The following is a 17,472-nucleotide window of genomic DNA, read 5'->3' as shown; positions in this document are numbered from 1 at the left end:
TATTTTGAAGCCCCTGTCCAAATGAATGGATAGAAGTTATACTGGTGTCTGTGTGAAGTTGCACAACATTACAATTTAATTTATGACCTCAATCCAACAATCAACATCTCAGGCTCCTCCCATCAAACAAATACAAAGAGCCAACCACATAAAAGTGAGATACAATAACACAAAACAGTTACAGTTTCAACACAATAAATGCTTTATTACTCTGTGAAAGAACACGTCACACTGCCAGCACATAAATGTTGCGTAGTCTCAGACACTCTCCGTCTCACTGAGGAGCTACAGCAACAGCCAATTGGACCCTACTTACAGATAACCACTACAAGATGCCAGACACAACGCCCAGGGTGGATACAAAAAGCAAAGGCAACAACACAACAAACACACAATTAGCAGGTGACAGGACACACAACCAGCTTGTCCCAAAACCCCCAGAAGAAAAACATCCTTCAAGATTCAACATTTTATAATCACCCTGGCCAACATGCTTTGAAAGCATGTGATCCTCGTGAAATATATTCTCTCTGTATAAGCAGCTTTAGGGGGTCGTATTAAATATGGGGCTCAAAGTGCAGTACAAGGTAAAGGTGACAAAAGCCGGATTTCAGCCAAGCTGTGTTTACACAACATTTGCTCAGCTACATATCTTCAAGTAATAAAATTAGATATAGCTACTCTTTAGGGGATAAAATCTAAATACTTATACAGTACATAATGAACAGGGTCCATATATGTGTGTTTACTTATATAATACTTTTAGGGATCTATAAAATAAAATATTAGCGCTGCTAGGAAGTTCATACTACTTAATAGAATCTCAAATCCCATGACCCATAATATAGAATCCCCTCTGAAAAGTGCCGTGACTTTACCATTCAATAGAGCTTTTAAAATAACCTATCTTTTATAATCTACCTTAACGTATTTGCAGCCAGTCAGCAGCTGATCAGTCAGTGAGCGAGTAGCCGTCACTGTTTTGTGAAGCTGTTGTCCTGTTGAAGTGAAGCTCTGCGTGTGGAAGTGAGGCGGTTCAGATGGCCGTTGAGGTGTTGCTGTCTTTGGGTCGGACCCGCGTCACGTGTTCCAGCTGCCCGGAGTCGGACACGTCATAGCTTGTCTTATACTTGGCCAGGATTTTCATTAGAGGACGGAGCTTCAGCCACCACTGCTCCTTAGGGATCCTGTGACTGAAAGTAGAGAATAGACAAATGTTCTCTACACTATTTCTTAACCACAGAGATCTTTAAAGCAAGATTAAAACAAAAGGCCTGGGACCGCTGCTTCAGAGAATTTTAGAGGAATTGGGTCAGAATATTTTCCAGGTTTGTTCTTAATAATCTGGTTCAGATGCATTAGCACTACCTTTTGCTTTTAACTATGTTAAAGACTATGTTAACTATGCAAATGGTCCTCTAAAACATTTTTCCTCTCACACAGTAAGTAAGCTCAGCTTGTGAGCTTACTTACTCAGGGTTGTGAGCTGCACTGCTACAGATATTAAACAATCTTCTTACACAAAGTCTGTCTCGTCCCGGAGCTGCGCCACAGGCTGAAAGACCAGAGTTCTGCGACGCATCCCCAGCAGGCATGCGGTGTCCTCCGAGTTTGCAAACACTCTCCCTGCAATGAAGAGAAGCATCAGCTTTTGTAACTGCGGCAAAGCAATTTCACACGTAAATGTTCTGCATCCTTGCTGGAATCAAGTGTCACATTTATGTGCTTGCCTCCTTTGTAGGACTCCTTGAGTGTCCGGGTGATCCACTGCATGGCTTTGGCTGCAATTTTGGTACCAAAGTTTCTGTCAAAGGGAGATGGAGCTCCTCCCTGACATGGAAAAAAAGTCATATTTATTCAAAATAAGGACATTACATATAAAATATCACAAGTCTAGTATCTAAAATTATGTTAAGTGCACTTTTCTGTTAAACTATAATTTGATCACTTGTTTAGCAACATAACTCTACACAGTAATGTCTGCAATATCTCCCAGATAGACAGGATGGATGGATAAAGGATAGCAGATATTTTGTGGATTTGGCTCCTTGCATCACACATTGTCATCATTGCTGATAAACATATGCAGCACAGCATCGCGTTCATTTATTTGTGCACGTGGCCAACCTGCTGCATATGACCAAGGATGTTCTTCCTGCAGTCGAACACTCCTCGCCCTTCCTCAGAGTAAAGCTGGTAGATGAAATCTGTGGTGAAGTTCTCGTTGCAGTTCTCATTTCTAAAACACAGCACAAGGGCAACAAGCCGGTTAAGGGATCGCTTCACCAAATAACAAGTGCTCCCTTAAAAGAAGATGCTCTAAATAATGCCTGAACTCATTTATCAACTAACAGAGGACACAGAGTCACCAGGCTGCTAAGTCTCCACACACCAGTGTTCATATACCCTTCATCCAGGCTCTGCTTTTCACTGCATGCATGCACAGAGATGCTGTGATGCACCACTATGTTTGAGGGCATCTTAAAATAATGAAATTATGCAGGCACACAATGTCACCTGCACTCGGTTCAAAATACAACGTTTGTCCTATTTCCACAGACCTCCGTCCTGCTGGGAGCAATTTCCAACAGCATGGTGGTGCAGTGGACTAAAATAACCTCAATAGAGGACATGAAATAAAGTGTAAGGTTAATCAAAAATCTTTTATTTGCCGAAACGGTTTTATATACATAATTGAGAAACACTTATTTACAAATAGCGCACTGCAGATGACATTTAAAAATAGAGCATTTTGCATTTTTTGTTCATCGCACACGTACGCACAGGTCCATACAACGAATCCCACAGGCTTGTGTAAGGTAATGCATCTAAATGTAACTTTAAAGAATGAAAGTGTTTAGCCTCACCTGAGCACCAGTCCCCTCTGGATGCTCGTCTTCATCTTCTCTGTCAGATGCTCCACGTTGGCCTGAAAACACAGAGTCTCTCACATTAAACCTGCAAGAGCAACTCTCACTCTTCAGTCTCTCATTGCAGAGTGAAGAGCTGCAGGTAACATTTACACCACCAAGGGGCGCCATATCTTGTCTTTTACCTAGCTGGTGAGCCCAAGAGGGTTAATGCATCAGAAATGCAGGTTTACGACACCACACACATGCGCTTTTTACTGCTTCTCATTGTGATCACTGAAAAAGTGTTTGTTTTTTACCTTTTCATGCATTTTTATGGTTGAAATTCTTTGTGACACGTACTAGTTATAGTTCATATGCAAAGGCAGACTTCATAAAAAACTAAATTGTGCACTGCGCCCAGACTTTTTAAAAAGAAAATTAGTTTAACAAAATTTACAGAGCTTAAAGAACTCAACATTGTTAGATTAAAATTAAGTAAAACATACACAGACAAAATAAATAAAGAGACAATTAATATTAAAAGTGTATGTAACAGGAACATTGTAAACAATAATAGTCCTGACGTCTTTAATCTCCCTGACCTGATCTGTGTTGATGAGATCTGTCTGTCATTGAATGACTGATGCAGCTCAGAGGTTATTAATAAGTTGCTTCATGTGCACTGCTATAATCTGGGTCACCTGCACAGCCCTGAAACATCCAGGCAGAGGCACTAATTGACTAACTGAAGCTTCTGCACTGCGATCAGTCTGCTCCACTACTGCTAAGGATGGAAATGTGCAATGTAGTGAAAGGTATTAGGCTCATTTCCAGCTCTATATCGCTTATTCTGAACTCTTGATTCATAATCCAGTTCAGGGTTGGCTGGAAGTCTGTGTTAGCCCTGCAACAGAAGACAGTGGACGGATGCCCTGATTTTTCAAAACAAGCCCTTTTTTAGCCAACTTTCTTCTAACTGGCTGCCTGTCGTAGATAGAAAGCTTGAACATTATGTGGGTGGGGCTCACAGTTGTGTGGCTGAGATGACCATATTAGGAATTTCTGTTCTTATTGACATCATACAGAGCCCAAAAATAAAAAAGCCGTGTGAAACGGAGGATTAGGAGCAGTTTGAATCCTGAATATTTATGCTGTCGCCCTCATAAATGTTGTTACCAATAAAATCCAGTCATGAAACATACAAAAAATAACTTAAATGGAACAAAAAAGACTTGACAGGAATCGTGGCTATAAGAGTCATCGAGAGAGTAAAAGGTCTTGGTATTTTCTGATGATGAGAGGAGACATGAAAATAAGGCATTTTCTGTTGGATACAGACTTTTTCTCTCTAACCTGAAGGTCACGGATGTCAAATGGCTCCTCGTAGATGTAGACAGTGTCGGCGCCTGCAGCCAGACCACCCACGGTGGCCAGGTAGCCACAGTAGCCCCCCATTGTCTCAATGATGAACACTCGCCGCTTGGTGCCACTAGCTGACTGTTTGATGCGATCACACGTCTGATTCACACACACATAAAACATTATACAATCATTAAACAAGAAAAATATGTTCACGCGGAGAGCATGCAAATGCAAAACACACTGTACACACAAGTAGAGCTGACAGGAATATTTGATTTATCCTGATAATATAAGAAGGATTTGTGTGCAAACATCTAAGCTTTTTGATTGTGGGTGAAAACTGGTAAATATGTCATCACTTTGTAAAATAAAATTAAAAAGAAAAGAAATCTGCATCAGCTCTACTTTAAAATACATAAAATAGCTGAGTGTCCTTAGAGATGCACAGATTGACTCAGTAACTCAGTCCAGTCATTTATTTTACAGCCTGTCATACCACACTGAAACTAATTTATCTGATTATTTAAGGTGGCAGTCGACTGGCTGCATGTGGACAGACCAGGGCATGAGGCTAAAAATGTGCTTATTTCTTCGGACACCTTATCATCAGTTTTGTAAGTGGAGGATTTATTAAATGCAAATATTTTCAGGATGTACAGAACATTTGCAGCAAAAGAGTTACTCTGCTGTGATTTTATTTCAAGCCTCGCCCAGTTGAGGTGAAACTAGACGGTATGCAAATGATTTTGACACCCCTGATGTAAACGGTTGCAGACTGAGGCTACGTCCACACTAGCCCGGACAGATTTGAAAACGGCATTTTCGTCTGACAACGCTCTGCGTCCACACGAGTGTTTTCAGTCGTTTTCACAGAGTTCTGCGTCCACATTGAAACGGCCGAAAACGCTTAAGTCCCAGTACTGTACATGTGTGAAACGCACGGACAAACAGTATCCCACATTACTGATTTTTCGTTCACAAACACTGCTTATTATGACGCATTACTCCTGAAACTTTGAAGGATTTAGCTCTTTATATAGTAAAGTTACAGGAGAATAAAAATAGTTATCCGCCAAAATGTTAATGGTTTATTAAAATAATCCCATCTGATACAAATATATATATAATTTTCTGTTGTTTTCCTTTGTAACCCTCAAACTGAATGGTAATGTAACGATACTAACTTTTTCACAAAATGAAAACATCAGTACTTCCTGCGTGCTGCCAGCACAGGGGAAACAAATTCTGTCAGGGATACCTACTTTGGCACGACACCGGCTCGCGGCAGAATGTTGAGGAAAAGCACAGAGTTTTTTTAAATGGACTAACAATGAGGTGGAGTTGTTGCTGCGAGTAACACAAAAGTACAAAGTTGAAAAAGCGAGTTAAAGAATTTTAAAGAATTTGAGGAAAAGCTATCTGGAGCAGGTACAAACTGATATTAATCTTTAATAGGGCTGTCAAAATTCAGAGCAAACAAAACAACTGCTGTATAATGCCCTCCGCTATCTTAGTTTAATTGGTCAAATGACTGCATCATATGACTAACATGTGTTTAGAAAGTCTGCGTTTTTGCTGTCCATACTGCAACGCCAAAGCACCGTTTCCAAATGTATGCATTTTGAAACCGCTGCGTTTTCCATCATAGAAAACGCCTTCTCAGTGTGGACAGGAGGCCAAAACGGAGAAAAACGATGCGCATTAGTGTGGGCTTAGCCTGAGAGGGTTTTTTTCTTCCCAAGTTAAATAAAGAACAAAGGAGACTGTAAAGAACTCGTAAATTGGCCATCAGAGTCAACCTGTGCTTCCCTTTAGTCTAATCAGATGAGTGAAGGCTTCCAGATGAGGACGCTGCAATGTCCTTTCCTATTTACCTTCTCAAAAACACTCTTATTTTAAACCTGTCTTGTTGGTTGGCTTCACCCATCTGCTACCAAATGCACAAGAGGCCAGAAATAATCAACACAGTCAACAAAACACAGGAACAGTCACTGACATGCATCGTGCCATCTCAGCTATTCAAGCAGAAATTTAAAAAAGTACTCACTGACACTCGGGTTTTTTTACTTCTGTTTACTCATTCATCTCTTAAAGTTTTAGTAGATGAATTGGAGTGCATAGTTCAAATGACTGCACCTTGCAGGACTGGATCCAGTTAACCAACTCTTTGCTGTACTTTCTTTGCCCTCTTTGCCTTGTTTTTGTACATACTGAATAAATAATAAAGTACATTCTCTACATCCTCCTGGATGGTAACGGAAGATAATAAAATCGTCATATTTCAAATACAACAAACCAATATTAATGCACGAGGCACATAAGCAACATCTGCTGTGTGCTGATCGAGCTGTCTTTATTTTAGGATTTGTGTGAACAACAACAGTTTTGACACTTTTAAACCCAATTTTTATTAACGGTAACACTTCAGCATATCTGTAGCTCTTAATATCTCCCCTCATCTCCTTTGTTGGGCCCTTACCTCCACAATGGCGTTGAGGGATGTATCAGCTCCAAGACTGAGGTCAGTGCCAGGCACATTGTTACTAATGGTGGCAGGCAATATGCACATCGGGATGCAAAACTCCTCGTGGTCAGCCCGGGCCACATACAGCTGCAGAATGGACTCAAAGGCCTGATGACGGTAGCCGTAATATGGAGTTAGACCACTAGGGGGAAGACTACACATCTAAAAATGCCAGTGTGTCCTTTAGTGGCTGCTTCATGGTGCCCAGTGACTCCCTTGTCTTGTATCCTTCATTATCATGATAGCTAAAGCTGTTTGCTAATCAAATGCCAAGTTGCAATATCACCGTGGATGGATGGATAGTTTATAAAAACACCATTGAATGCACTTTTCTGTTTCATACTAGCAGCTTTTTTAAACATAAACAGCCCAGCCCATATTTGTCTGATCTGTCAGGTTTTTATGTTGGAAAGGAGTGTCTGTGATGTAGAGATAAACCCATTGCTGCACAGACAATCATCAGCATGAAATCACTAAGGTGTTCCTTCTCATCCTGACAGGAAAAGCTTGTTACCCTGAAATTCTGAATAGTTTTAATTTCCCATTTTATGACATATAATTCTTTAAAGATGGTCTACTATACACTGTACAATATTTACAAACCTCCAAAATGTTTGAAATTATAACCTGCTGCAACTTTAAGGGTTAGCATTTTAAAAGGAAGGATACAAGATAAAGAAGTAACTTTAACTCCAATGAGACCATGAATATGCAGCTCTGCGTGTGTGTGCATGTGTGTGTGTCCTGTAGTGTGTGCAACTGGCTGGCTCTCTCCAGGAGTTGGGGGGACTTTGGCTTCTCATTGGCTGAGAGTAAATGGAATGAGGAAGAGGGGTTGCATCGTGGTTGACGTGTAACAGTGTCGACGCGACAAGATAAAGCTTGCGAGGTGAGACTCCAGAGGCCTTCGGGTAACGTTTCCTTTTATGTTCAAGAAGCAAAGAGGAAGTTTTTTTTATTTCTATTTGGGTTTTTTTTGTTTTGTCTGAAGACAAGAAAGGCTTTCTCAGATAAGAACAATGGGAACTACGATGCAGACCACATTCAGTTATGCAGCAAACAAACTTACTTCCCAAACGCAAACAGTGTTCCCATTAGACTGAACCTTCCTGCTGTCTAGTTATCTGCCTTTTACAAAACACACAGAAGACCGCATGAACACGCCAGGGTCACGCACCAAGAGCATGCCACAACACACCACTGCATGCCCTAACACTTACCTGGGACCTCTGCTGACCAGCCCGCATCCAGCACCAAGTGTTTTCTACCGTACTTCATGCTGATTATTAACAGTCTAATGTCTGCATCAGCTAAACTGAGCTGAGTTATTTGGCATAGTATGCGTTGCCTGTCCTAACTGTAAGGTCTTGTTTCTATTATCTTACGGTTGTGTTTATGTGAAAGCAGTAAGTCTGTACTTTCCATTTAGTTCTGCAAAAACACAAGTTTGGTTGTTAAGCGGGAGGCCAGCGTTTACACAAAACATTACAGAGCACTTAAAATGTCTCTGTCATGTGACCTGAGTTTCAGTTAGTGAAACTATGGCACTTCAAAGTGAAAACTTGAAGTTAAAAATCTTACCCAGGCACAGCTGATTTCATTTCAGAGCGAACCAATGAGCAGGTCAGAATTTCAAATATTTGTTTTTTAATCTGGCTTTTTTGTCTCTACTGCTAAACTGACAAGATTCAATTAATGGCAGCTCTAAGCCCATGCACAAGATTAAGAACCAATTTTCGACAATTTATACTAAATAAGAAACAATAACAATAATATATTTTCAATTTCTGAATTTAAAGTAGAAAACAAATGGATCCTGTAAAAAGATCTAAACTGTCTTGACTTGTGAACTAAATCTTACCTACTGCTTGTTAATGCAAGGATGCGAGCTGGCAATCAGCAAATCCCGAACTCTGTGCATGTGTGTTAAGTCTACAAACACACACACATACATTCTCTCTAGCCCAGCCACACTTACATCAGTAATGGCATTCAGAGCAGTGTCTGAACCAATGCTGAGGTCTGAACCGGGTATATTATTGGAGACAGTGGACGGGACCATAACCATGGGCACACAGAGCTCCTCATATTTGTCCCGTGCAGCAGCGAGTTCCAGTAATCCCACGTAAGCCTGCAGTAGTGAGAGCCAGCGTCTTAGTGGTCATTGAGTATGTACACACAAGTGGGGGAAAAGTGAAGAGATCTAATCCCCAGGACTTTGAAGGTGCAGTGGACAAGAGGACACAGGTGAGTTTTGAGGGAAAAAACATGACAGGAAGAGCTGGGAACTTACTGGAGATAGCAAAGGTGTGTCCAAAATCCATACTACACTCGAGAAGAAGATATTATCTACTATAAAATGGAGTATAGTCCACTAATTGATTCATGGGCTAGCACCAAACGCTGAGCATTGCACAGCTTTGATTTTGTCTAATGGAAATCAAATGTTTCACTTTATTCACCAACTTCTGCAAGATGTTTCATTTCTTCATCAGCTACAGCAGGAGCTAGGTACTACTGTAAAAAAGAATCACTGCATTACTAAAAGTGGCTTAGGATAACATTTACTTTTACTTCTATTGTTATATATTGATTAAAGCTAAAATTGTAGCCAATCATAACTATGATACATGCAAACTAATAATCTGAACATGTTTGCTTTAGGAATCATAAGTTAACTTGTGGTGGGTGTGAAGGAGGAGGCGGCTTTGAGGTGAGAGGGATCTGCTGATGAGAGATGGAGCTCAAGAAATGGAGTATGAAATGAAAAGTCAGCGATGGGATGAAGAAACGTCTGTGAGGAATGTACTGTTAGGAGAAGCCAAGGGGAGAGAGCCAGGCCAATCATGACGGGCAGTGAGACACACACAGGAAGTCAATGTTGCAGCTCTTCACATAAAAGGACAAAGACAGAGACAACGTTCATTTTTGGCCAAGCTACCAAAGTCAAAAACCTTTTCTTTTAAATGACATGGTTGAATTGTTAAAGTTCTTTGTTAAAATAAAAGTTTTATGCTGGTTTCATTTAATCTCTCAATTGGACAAAGAGGTTGAAAAGCATCAAAATACCATAAACATCCATTTCAATGTACTGAAAATCATTAAATCTATCTATATACATGCTGGCTTTGCAGCTTGGCCAACAGTTCATACTGACACATGGACAGACAGGGAGAGAGCCTTAGAAATTTAAATATGTCTTCATTATATTTTGAAAAAATATTAATATAGAAAATGTGTTTTGCAAATTTAAAATGTCAAATTGGGTAAATTGGTGAGAAACAAATGGACCAGAAAATGCTGAGCAATACAACACATGGCAATCGTAAAATGCTGGTGGGAGACGGTGCTTGATAATGCTGATACAATACGGTTAGCCATTTTACATTACACAATAACTCTGCTTTTACATTATCAGTAGCTTTTTTTAAATGAAACAATAGCTGAATTTAAGATTTTTCCTCATTGTAGTTTTCTAAATAATTAAAAAATGGTCAGAGATACAATATTGATAAAATGCGATTACAAACAAAATGCTTTAATTTGCAATAACCAGGAAAGGTTGTACATACCTCAAACCCTCCGACCACAAGCAGAGCATTGATGTTATGAATCCTCATCTGCTCAGCGATCTTATCCAGATGTTTTCCTGGAAGAGTTCTGACACATAAAAAATGATTAGTCATTAAAAAGGCAAAGGGGATAACACTTTATCATGTACATTTAATGTTAAAGCATTTAACCTTCCTCTTGTGTTAGCTTTCTGTTACTATCTTTTATGTTAATGGATAGTTTTGTGTCTTAAATCAACCAAAAAGTTCCCTCAAAAAAGTGGTTTATCATTCAAATTGTTTATAATCTTGTTAGGCTTCCTTATCCATGAAAAGATGGGTTTTAATATTTTTCCTGTGGCCCTCAGGCTCTTTCTTTTTGCAGCACACCTCTCATTTTCATTCCGAAACTATAGCAAATTAAACTCAAGAGATTAAAAAAAAACTTGTGGCAATGTAACGTAACATATCTCTAAAATAAATAAGTTTTATTTATTTTTTATGTCAATGTTATTAACTATAGTAACATTCCTGTGTAATTCTATCGATTCGATGCACAGAATTACACAGCCCGTGATGCTGCTTTTTGCATAAAAAGAAGTTGTCACTTATTCTTGTCACGCAAACCTGGAAATCACAGGGTCATTTTGATGACATTTGCAGCAGTTGGCCTGCCATGTAAGCCAGGAGGTACTGCAATCCAAGAGATGTTACCACTTTCTTTTTACTCCGGGAAGGAGGCAAAAAGGTGAAGAGAGAAGCCCCTAACGTCTCTCTGACAGTGTTAGTGAGCTCACAGTATGTTTACGATTTCAGTTTTGGCACTAATTATTGTTTTAACAGAGTTGAAACCAACTGTAACAATACAATGGTCATAATTTTCACCAGAACATTTTCTAATTTTGTTTTCATTTTGTTTTGTTTAAATAGAGGTTCCTGACAAAGTCAGAAAGCCTTGATGCGATAAACAAGTTTAAATGGCACCTTTATGCATAAAAACCTAAAACTGGGTCAGTGCCGACCTCAACCTCATTTTTAACCTTCCTCATCAAGAGGAAACTTAAAAATGATGTAGGCTTATAATAACAGGTATATAATAAAGCAGCAGATTACCTTTTTGTCCCTAGCAGTGACCCACCCTGGCCAGTCCAACCACCAACATCTCCCCATTTGATCTCCTTAATCTGATGAAAGAGAAAGGCAGCTCATTTGTATCGCAACAAAGCAAATTAATGCATGGCAGAAAAGGTTCACAGATCTCACTGGGACTATTAAAAAAAGCCATCTACCAGATAAACACCCCCTTGAAAATTATTGTGTCAGTGTCTGAATTATCAAAAACATCAGAGATAGAGTTTCTGCTTTTTAAATGAAATTTCATTCATGTTCACTGTACTTGAGGGAAGTTAGAAACTCTTCACATGGTTAAAAATCATACAAGGACTAAGTGGGAAAAACATAAAAAAAAAAACCATGAAGCATTAAAAACCAAGTAAAGTCACAGGCATATGAATAAATATTCTATAATGTATAAATATATGACAGCTAAGTTGTGAGCTCCATTTGATGATTAAGATGACTGATGATTCAGAAGGCCACTGCTGAAAAGGCTGGCTGTTCACCAAGCGCTGTATTAAAGCATTATACATTAATGGAACTTAAATGGGAATGTGTGGTAGGAAAAGGTGCAGAAGCAACACGGATGACCACAGCATTGAGAGGAACTACAATGTCAAGTACAAGTCAAGAACATCATGAAACACCAGCCCCAGCCCACTTCCCATGGAAAGGAAATACGACTGTCCTGATGACAACATCAGGGGCAGCTTACCTAAGATGAGGAGAAAAAAACGACCAGGCTGATGCTCAGTGGTTCATATTGCTCTCTGTAAGCACATTTTTCATTTCATTTGGAAATTAAGATCTTAAAATATTAAGGCTGAGTTGAAAGGCACTGAATCAAAGTTATTTGAAGTCCAGTGTGGAGTTTCTGTAGTCTGTGATGTGTCATGTTGTCAGCAAGTGTTGGTGATGATTGATCCACTGTTTTTACAAAGTATCTGCCCATTGTATCCAAACTATCAAATGATTTACTGACAATGTTATTACTCAGCTTGACTTTTCAGTGAACTCTTCGGGCTTGAACCCTACAGAGAATCTATCAAAGTAACCTGGTCTTCAAAAACACCTCAGCGTTGCCACCCCCATGCCGCACTGACGCAGCAGTTCACGATAAAAGAGCCCCAACCGACCACTGAGAGTGCAACCATAGTTTTCAGAATTTAGACATTTCTGTATGTCAATTCTTGCTTTTGATTGAACTTAGGAAATGTTCTAATAATTTGAACTACTGGATTGAAGTCTTGAAATAATTAACATGTAATGAATATAGATGTTTACTTTTTTTAAATTAAATTCTAAACAATAAAGACTTTCATGACATTTGCATTTTTGTAAGATGCAATATAAAACTATTTTACTGTGTATTTTACAGTTTTGTACTGTTCTTGTAGAATATCATTAAATTCACCTAAATAGACTGTGATTTTACATTTCAAATGTAAATTAACGTAAAATCACTGTAAATGTTATAAAACATCATTTTCTTGCTTTTTAAATGTATTTGTCTGTACATATGCATATTTAGATTGTTAAAATACATTCACAAATGCATCATAATTTCACAAATATTTGTCCATTATTTGAAAGATTGAAATGTTAAATTCAAATGTAATGCTATGGAAAAATATATAAAATGATTCATATAAACTTTTTGTACATCAAACAGTCATTATTGTTATTGATCGTGGCTCAAGAGTTGGCAGTTTGCCTTGTAATCAGAAGGTTGCCGGTTTGAGCCCTGGCTTGGACACTCTTGGTTGTTGTGTCCTTGGGCAAGACACTTCACCTACTGGTGGTGGCCTGAGTGGAATTATAAAGTGGAATTATAAAGTGGAATTGTAAAGCGCTTTGAGGGTCTCATAAAGCGCTGCATGAATGCAGTCTGTTATTGTTTAAGTTAACTGTATATTTCTGTACATTTAAGTATTATTATTCATATTGCCGTTAAATTGTTAAATTGTTCCTAATTTAATGTTTAAAAGCACATGAAAAAGGCAAAATCCCATGTAAAATTAGGGCAACAAACTGTATTGTCATTACTGAAAATAACCGTATTTTCATGGGAAAGTTATTTTCTGTTATTTTATGGTATTATTTTGGCGCCACAGCTGCCAGAATATTACTGTTTTTTTTAGGATTTTTTTTTTACGGTGTGTGCTGGCAATATGCAATCTTGTCACTGGCTATGACAGTCACAGTGAATCTACAATTAAGCAGCTGCTCTTTAATCACTGTGATACTTAGTGGGGTTATTAGTCAGGGACCCCAGCTTCACTTTTCAACCAATCTAATCCTTCAAAATCAGGATTTTGTCTCATGTCTCATGAAAGGGACAATAGTGTGTCATCAGCATAGAAATTGTAACTTATATTCGGTTTTTCAATAACATACGGTATGAAGAGAAAGCCCAATAACAGATATCCGTGGAACTCTATATTTGTACATAGTTGGCTGAATGACAACTATGTACATTGAATCTCACCTGTCCTTTGTAGAATCCCTCGAAGCCATCGTTTACAGCAAACATTTTGTGGCCTTCGGTGATTCCCACTCTGACAGCAGAACGAACAGCAGCATTCATACCTGCTGCTGGGGCACCGACGTTCATTACTGCCACATTAAAGGAGCTCTGTGGGTGATACACAGCACCAGTCACACTCATGTAACACTCAGTACTAACCTTACAGTGAGGGAAGCAGAACCCCATGGTACTGTGATATGTGGTAGCACCCTTAAGCTTTTTCAAATTTTAAACCATATTCATACTTTAGGCCCAACTCCTATATTTAGTGTACGAACACAGAATATATCTATGAGCAGCTTTTACCGGCAATGCAGTCATGCCATTAATTCCATGGCATGAGGCAAACTGGACAAAAACTGGACTGAAATGGTTCAGTTTGGACGTCATGGAGCCATAATCACAGCTTCATCTGTCATCAGGAGAGACTCTGCCTCACACAGCAGCAGGCAGTGATAGCCTTTCATGCATGAGCCACATGCTGCTAAAAGACGCAGTGAAGTAGTAGCTATTTTGTCATGACAGCCACTGAAAATATCAACAGTCAAATGAATATTTTACCAAAATTTTTTAGCAGTTTTCTTGCCATTCAGTCTTGAATCATTTGGCAAAAACGCAAATGGTGCTCTTACCAAACAATTTTCAATCCAACTTTAGAGGGGATCTTATTTCAAAGTCAAACTCGGGTTCATGTGGTCCACATTGCAAAATGCAATATGGATACACCCAACAACACAGAATGCATTATGCTGTGCTCCAATAATAAACTGAGCCTGCAATGTTCTTGTTTTCAATTGGGTTAATGACACATATAAATATGACGTGAAGTACCTCAAAACGGACAGGCTTCCAACTCTCTCTCAATAAATGCTTAATACCAAATCTCACACAGTTTGCTCTGTTTTTGAAGTCTAGCAAGCACAAGTGGAATCAAACTACAATACCCGGTAAGGTCATACAGAAATGTGTCTGCAGAAACTATACCAGCATCAAAAACTGCCAAGAATCAAACCTTGGTTTTTGAAGCCTAATCAGATTACGTTTATTTTCTGTTTGATCAAATACAATTTCTTCATCATTTTTCAAAGATTGAAAAATCTTTGGCTGCTGCATACAGACAGCACTAAACAGTTGGAGAACATAGACATGCTGAGATAAAAAAAGATTATAAAAAACGAATATTCAACAGATGAAAGCTTTACGTTTAACAACCACTAACCATATTTGAATAAAACAAAGAGCTTGGAGCCTGTCCAGTTTGAGTTGAGAGTCAGTGAAAACCCATCTATAAAGGAGACTACTTCAGAGCAATTTGAAGCAGATCACACCCTCATTGCCCTTATCCCTGGCAGCAGGGCTGGTTGGAGTCCTGCACTGCAGCGCTAATGCACCTCTTTGCATGTCTACATTTCTAATTCCAAGCATCCAAGCAGAGCCATGAGGAAATAAGCAAAGGCAGACAGAACGACAGGTGAAGAGCACTGACGCTGTCCTTTTGTGGCACCATTTTACAACAACTAAAATAAAGTGGATATTAGTTTTAGACTTGGTAAGTAGCAGAAACTAAAATCCACACATATTTATCTCAGCATTGGGAAGATTATTAGAAGCCAAAGTGAATAAGATGGTCAAACTAACTGCAAAGCAGCTCCTCGTATGACCTACACCTGCAGAAGCTTCAGACGCTGATCAAAAGCCTGCTCAGCTGCCCCATTTTCACTCATCACATACATCAATCTGCTCTTCATCCCCCGCCTCCTCCTCTCCCTCAGGATGGACAGTTATAGAAAGACAGACTGTGTTAGTGTCACAAAAAGACTGCAGCACCCACAATACACCTGACCAGGAAATACCTTACGCTAATGTACAATTCTCAGAGCAGCTGGTGGAAAGACACATTTGGAGAATAAACATGGTAGTTATTATTTTACTGGTTTAATTAAATTATTTTAGCTGTTAATATTTGAGAGTGATAATACTTACATTTGGAAGTTCAGAATCTGCCTTGCGAAATGAGAGGAGTCGGTAAGTGCTCAGATTGTTTTCGAAGCTCCTGCAGATGGAAAAAAAGTTAAACAATGTGGAAAATCCACAATGAATTCTGGTCTGTAAATGCAGCAGGGCAAACATTTAGAGTAATTAAGAGATCAATGTTAACACAGATAAGCAGGAAGTGGGATGCTGTCAAACCGCAAAACGTACTATACACAACTTCTGTGTTGTGTATAGTGTCAGACATCATGTGCAACATTCAAACCAGTGCTCCTGGCTTGAGCAACATTTAAGCACTTTATGTATTTTTAATCTACCAATATGTCGATTGGTTATATATAAACATAACAAATCCTACAGGTGTTTAATCATGTCAGCGTAGTGGAATTTTACAAATACCTGCCACGCAGTCTGACCGCCTCATCAAATTTCTTCTCATCCATGGCCTTCTGTACTTCTTGAGTCTGATGACAAAAAAAACAGGGCATTTTTTTTCTGGTGAGGCAGTGCTGCCTGCTAACTGTATTGCAGGTAAATAGTGTCTGGAGTTATGGGAAACTCAAAGCACCTCGATCCAGTGATCCCAGCACTATAGCTGCTTCAGTCTCACGGCATGAAAGCCATATTTTATCTCTTTTTGAATTCCAGCTACATCCCTTTAGTACGTTTATTTTAAGACCTCTTTCTTTGCAAGAATAAAAATTGTAAAAAATCAATGAATAAACAATTTTGTCAACTATATAGTTGCTTTTGAGGCAAACATAATAGCAACCTTTATTGCTTGAAGAGACTCTCAAGCTTTTGTAGTTATTTTAGGTCATTTTTAAAATTAATCTTCACATCTTTATTTTTTTTTCCAGGAATCAAGTTCATATTTTTCTTTGGCATAAAATTAATCTTTCACTGTTTGATTTGTAAACTGCTTTGTTTCTTCTGTGGAGCTTCACAGTGTGCAACCCAGCAATTCACCCAGAAAATAAATGTTTCTCAAATTATTTTATATCTTCTTGCATTAAGCGGGTAAATGCTAAATGTCAAGGTTAGTAGTTTTTTCTTGTTTCTTGTTCTTGAAAAAAGAAGGCAAATGGGCTTGTTGAGGTTTGTGTAGACATTTCACCTTTCATCCAAGAGACTTTTTCAGTTCTGAAACAACTGGTAGAGAGACCTAGGTAACTAAACCCTACTGGGGGCTGTCCCTTTTGAGGAGAACCTGACGGTCGTAGACCCATTATTGTTCATGTGGGTTGTTACATAATCTGCAGTATAGAATAATAGAGCCAAGGTGTGAAAAAGGTGAGGCCCAATTTCCTTAAATGGGTAAAACCTCTGTGAGACCCTGTCCCACCCCCACCATCATGTGAGCTATTGTGGTACCTTGAGGTGGGAGTGAGGGTTGAAATTACCTCTGTGCCAGCTGTTTTATAACTGAAGTAGCAAAATGTGTTTCCATTTTCACAAACCTGAAGAGGATAATTTATCTTCTTCAAATTCTCCAAACTACCATGACCTGGTTGACTGAGAACATACACAGGCCTGTTTCATCTCTTA

General features: G+C 38.9%; 1 protein-coding gene across 8 annotated transcripts in view; it reads right to left on the bottom strand.

Moving 5' to 3' along the window:
- Positions 1-178: 178 nt before the first annotated feature.
- Positions 179-17,472, bottom strand: part of LOC146497242 (ATP-dependent 6-phosphofructokinase, platelet type-like) — a 33,888-nt gene continuing 16,594 nt past the window's right edge. For 2 of the 8 annotated variants that reach the window (XM_085140361.1, XM_085140359.1), the window contains exons 11-23: positions 16,324-16,388; positions 15,916-15,985; positions 15,664-15,699; positions 13,894-14,040; positions 11,403-11,473; positions 10,311-10,398; positions 6,694-6,846; positions 4,206-4,370; positions 2,868-2,929; positions 2,128-2,239; positions 1,731-1,830; positions 1,521-1,626; positions 179-1,193 (exon numbers count right to left, since the gene is read on the bottom strand). In XM_085140361.1, coding sequence (XP_084996487.1) covers positions 1,037-1,193; positions 1,521-1,626; positions 1,731-1,830; positions 2,128-2,239; positions 2,868-2,929; positions 4,206-4,370; positions 6,694-6,846; positions 10,311-10,398; positions 11,403-11,473; positions 13,894-14,040; positions 15,664-15,699; positions 15,916-15,985; positions 16,324-16,388 — 1,332 coding nt within the window. In that variant the 3' untranslated portion in view covers positions 179-1,036. Of the gene's footprint in view, positions 1,194-1,520; positions 1,627-1,730; positions 1,831-2,127; positions 2,240-2,867; positions 2,930-4,205; positions 4,371-6,693; positions 6,847-8,716; positions 8,870-10,310; positions 10,399-11,402; positions 11,474-13,893; positions 14,041-15,663; positions 15,700-15,915; positions 15,986-16,323; positions 16,389-17,472 lie in introns of all 8 variants that reach the window. The other 6 variants (XM_085140366.1, XM_085140363.1, XM_085140364.1 and 3 more) reach the window with 4 other exon arrangements.

This window comes from Neolamprologus multifasciatus, chromosome 18 (assembly GCF_963576455.1).
Source record: "Neolamprologus multifasciatus chromosome 18, fNeoMul1.2, whole genome shotgun sequence".
In the NCBI taxonomy this organism is placed as follows: Eukaryota; Metazoa; Chordata; class Actinopteri; order Cichliformes; family Cichlidae; genus Neolamprologus; species Neolamprologus multifasciatus.
This window is presented reverse-complemented; position numbering and strand designations above follow the sequence as displayed.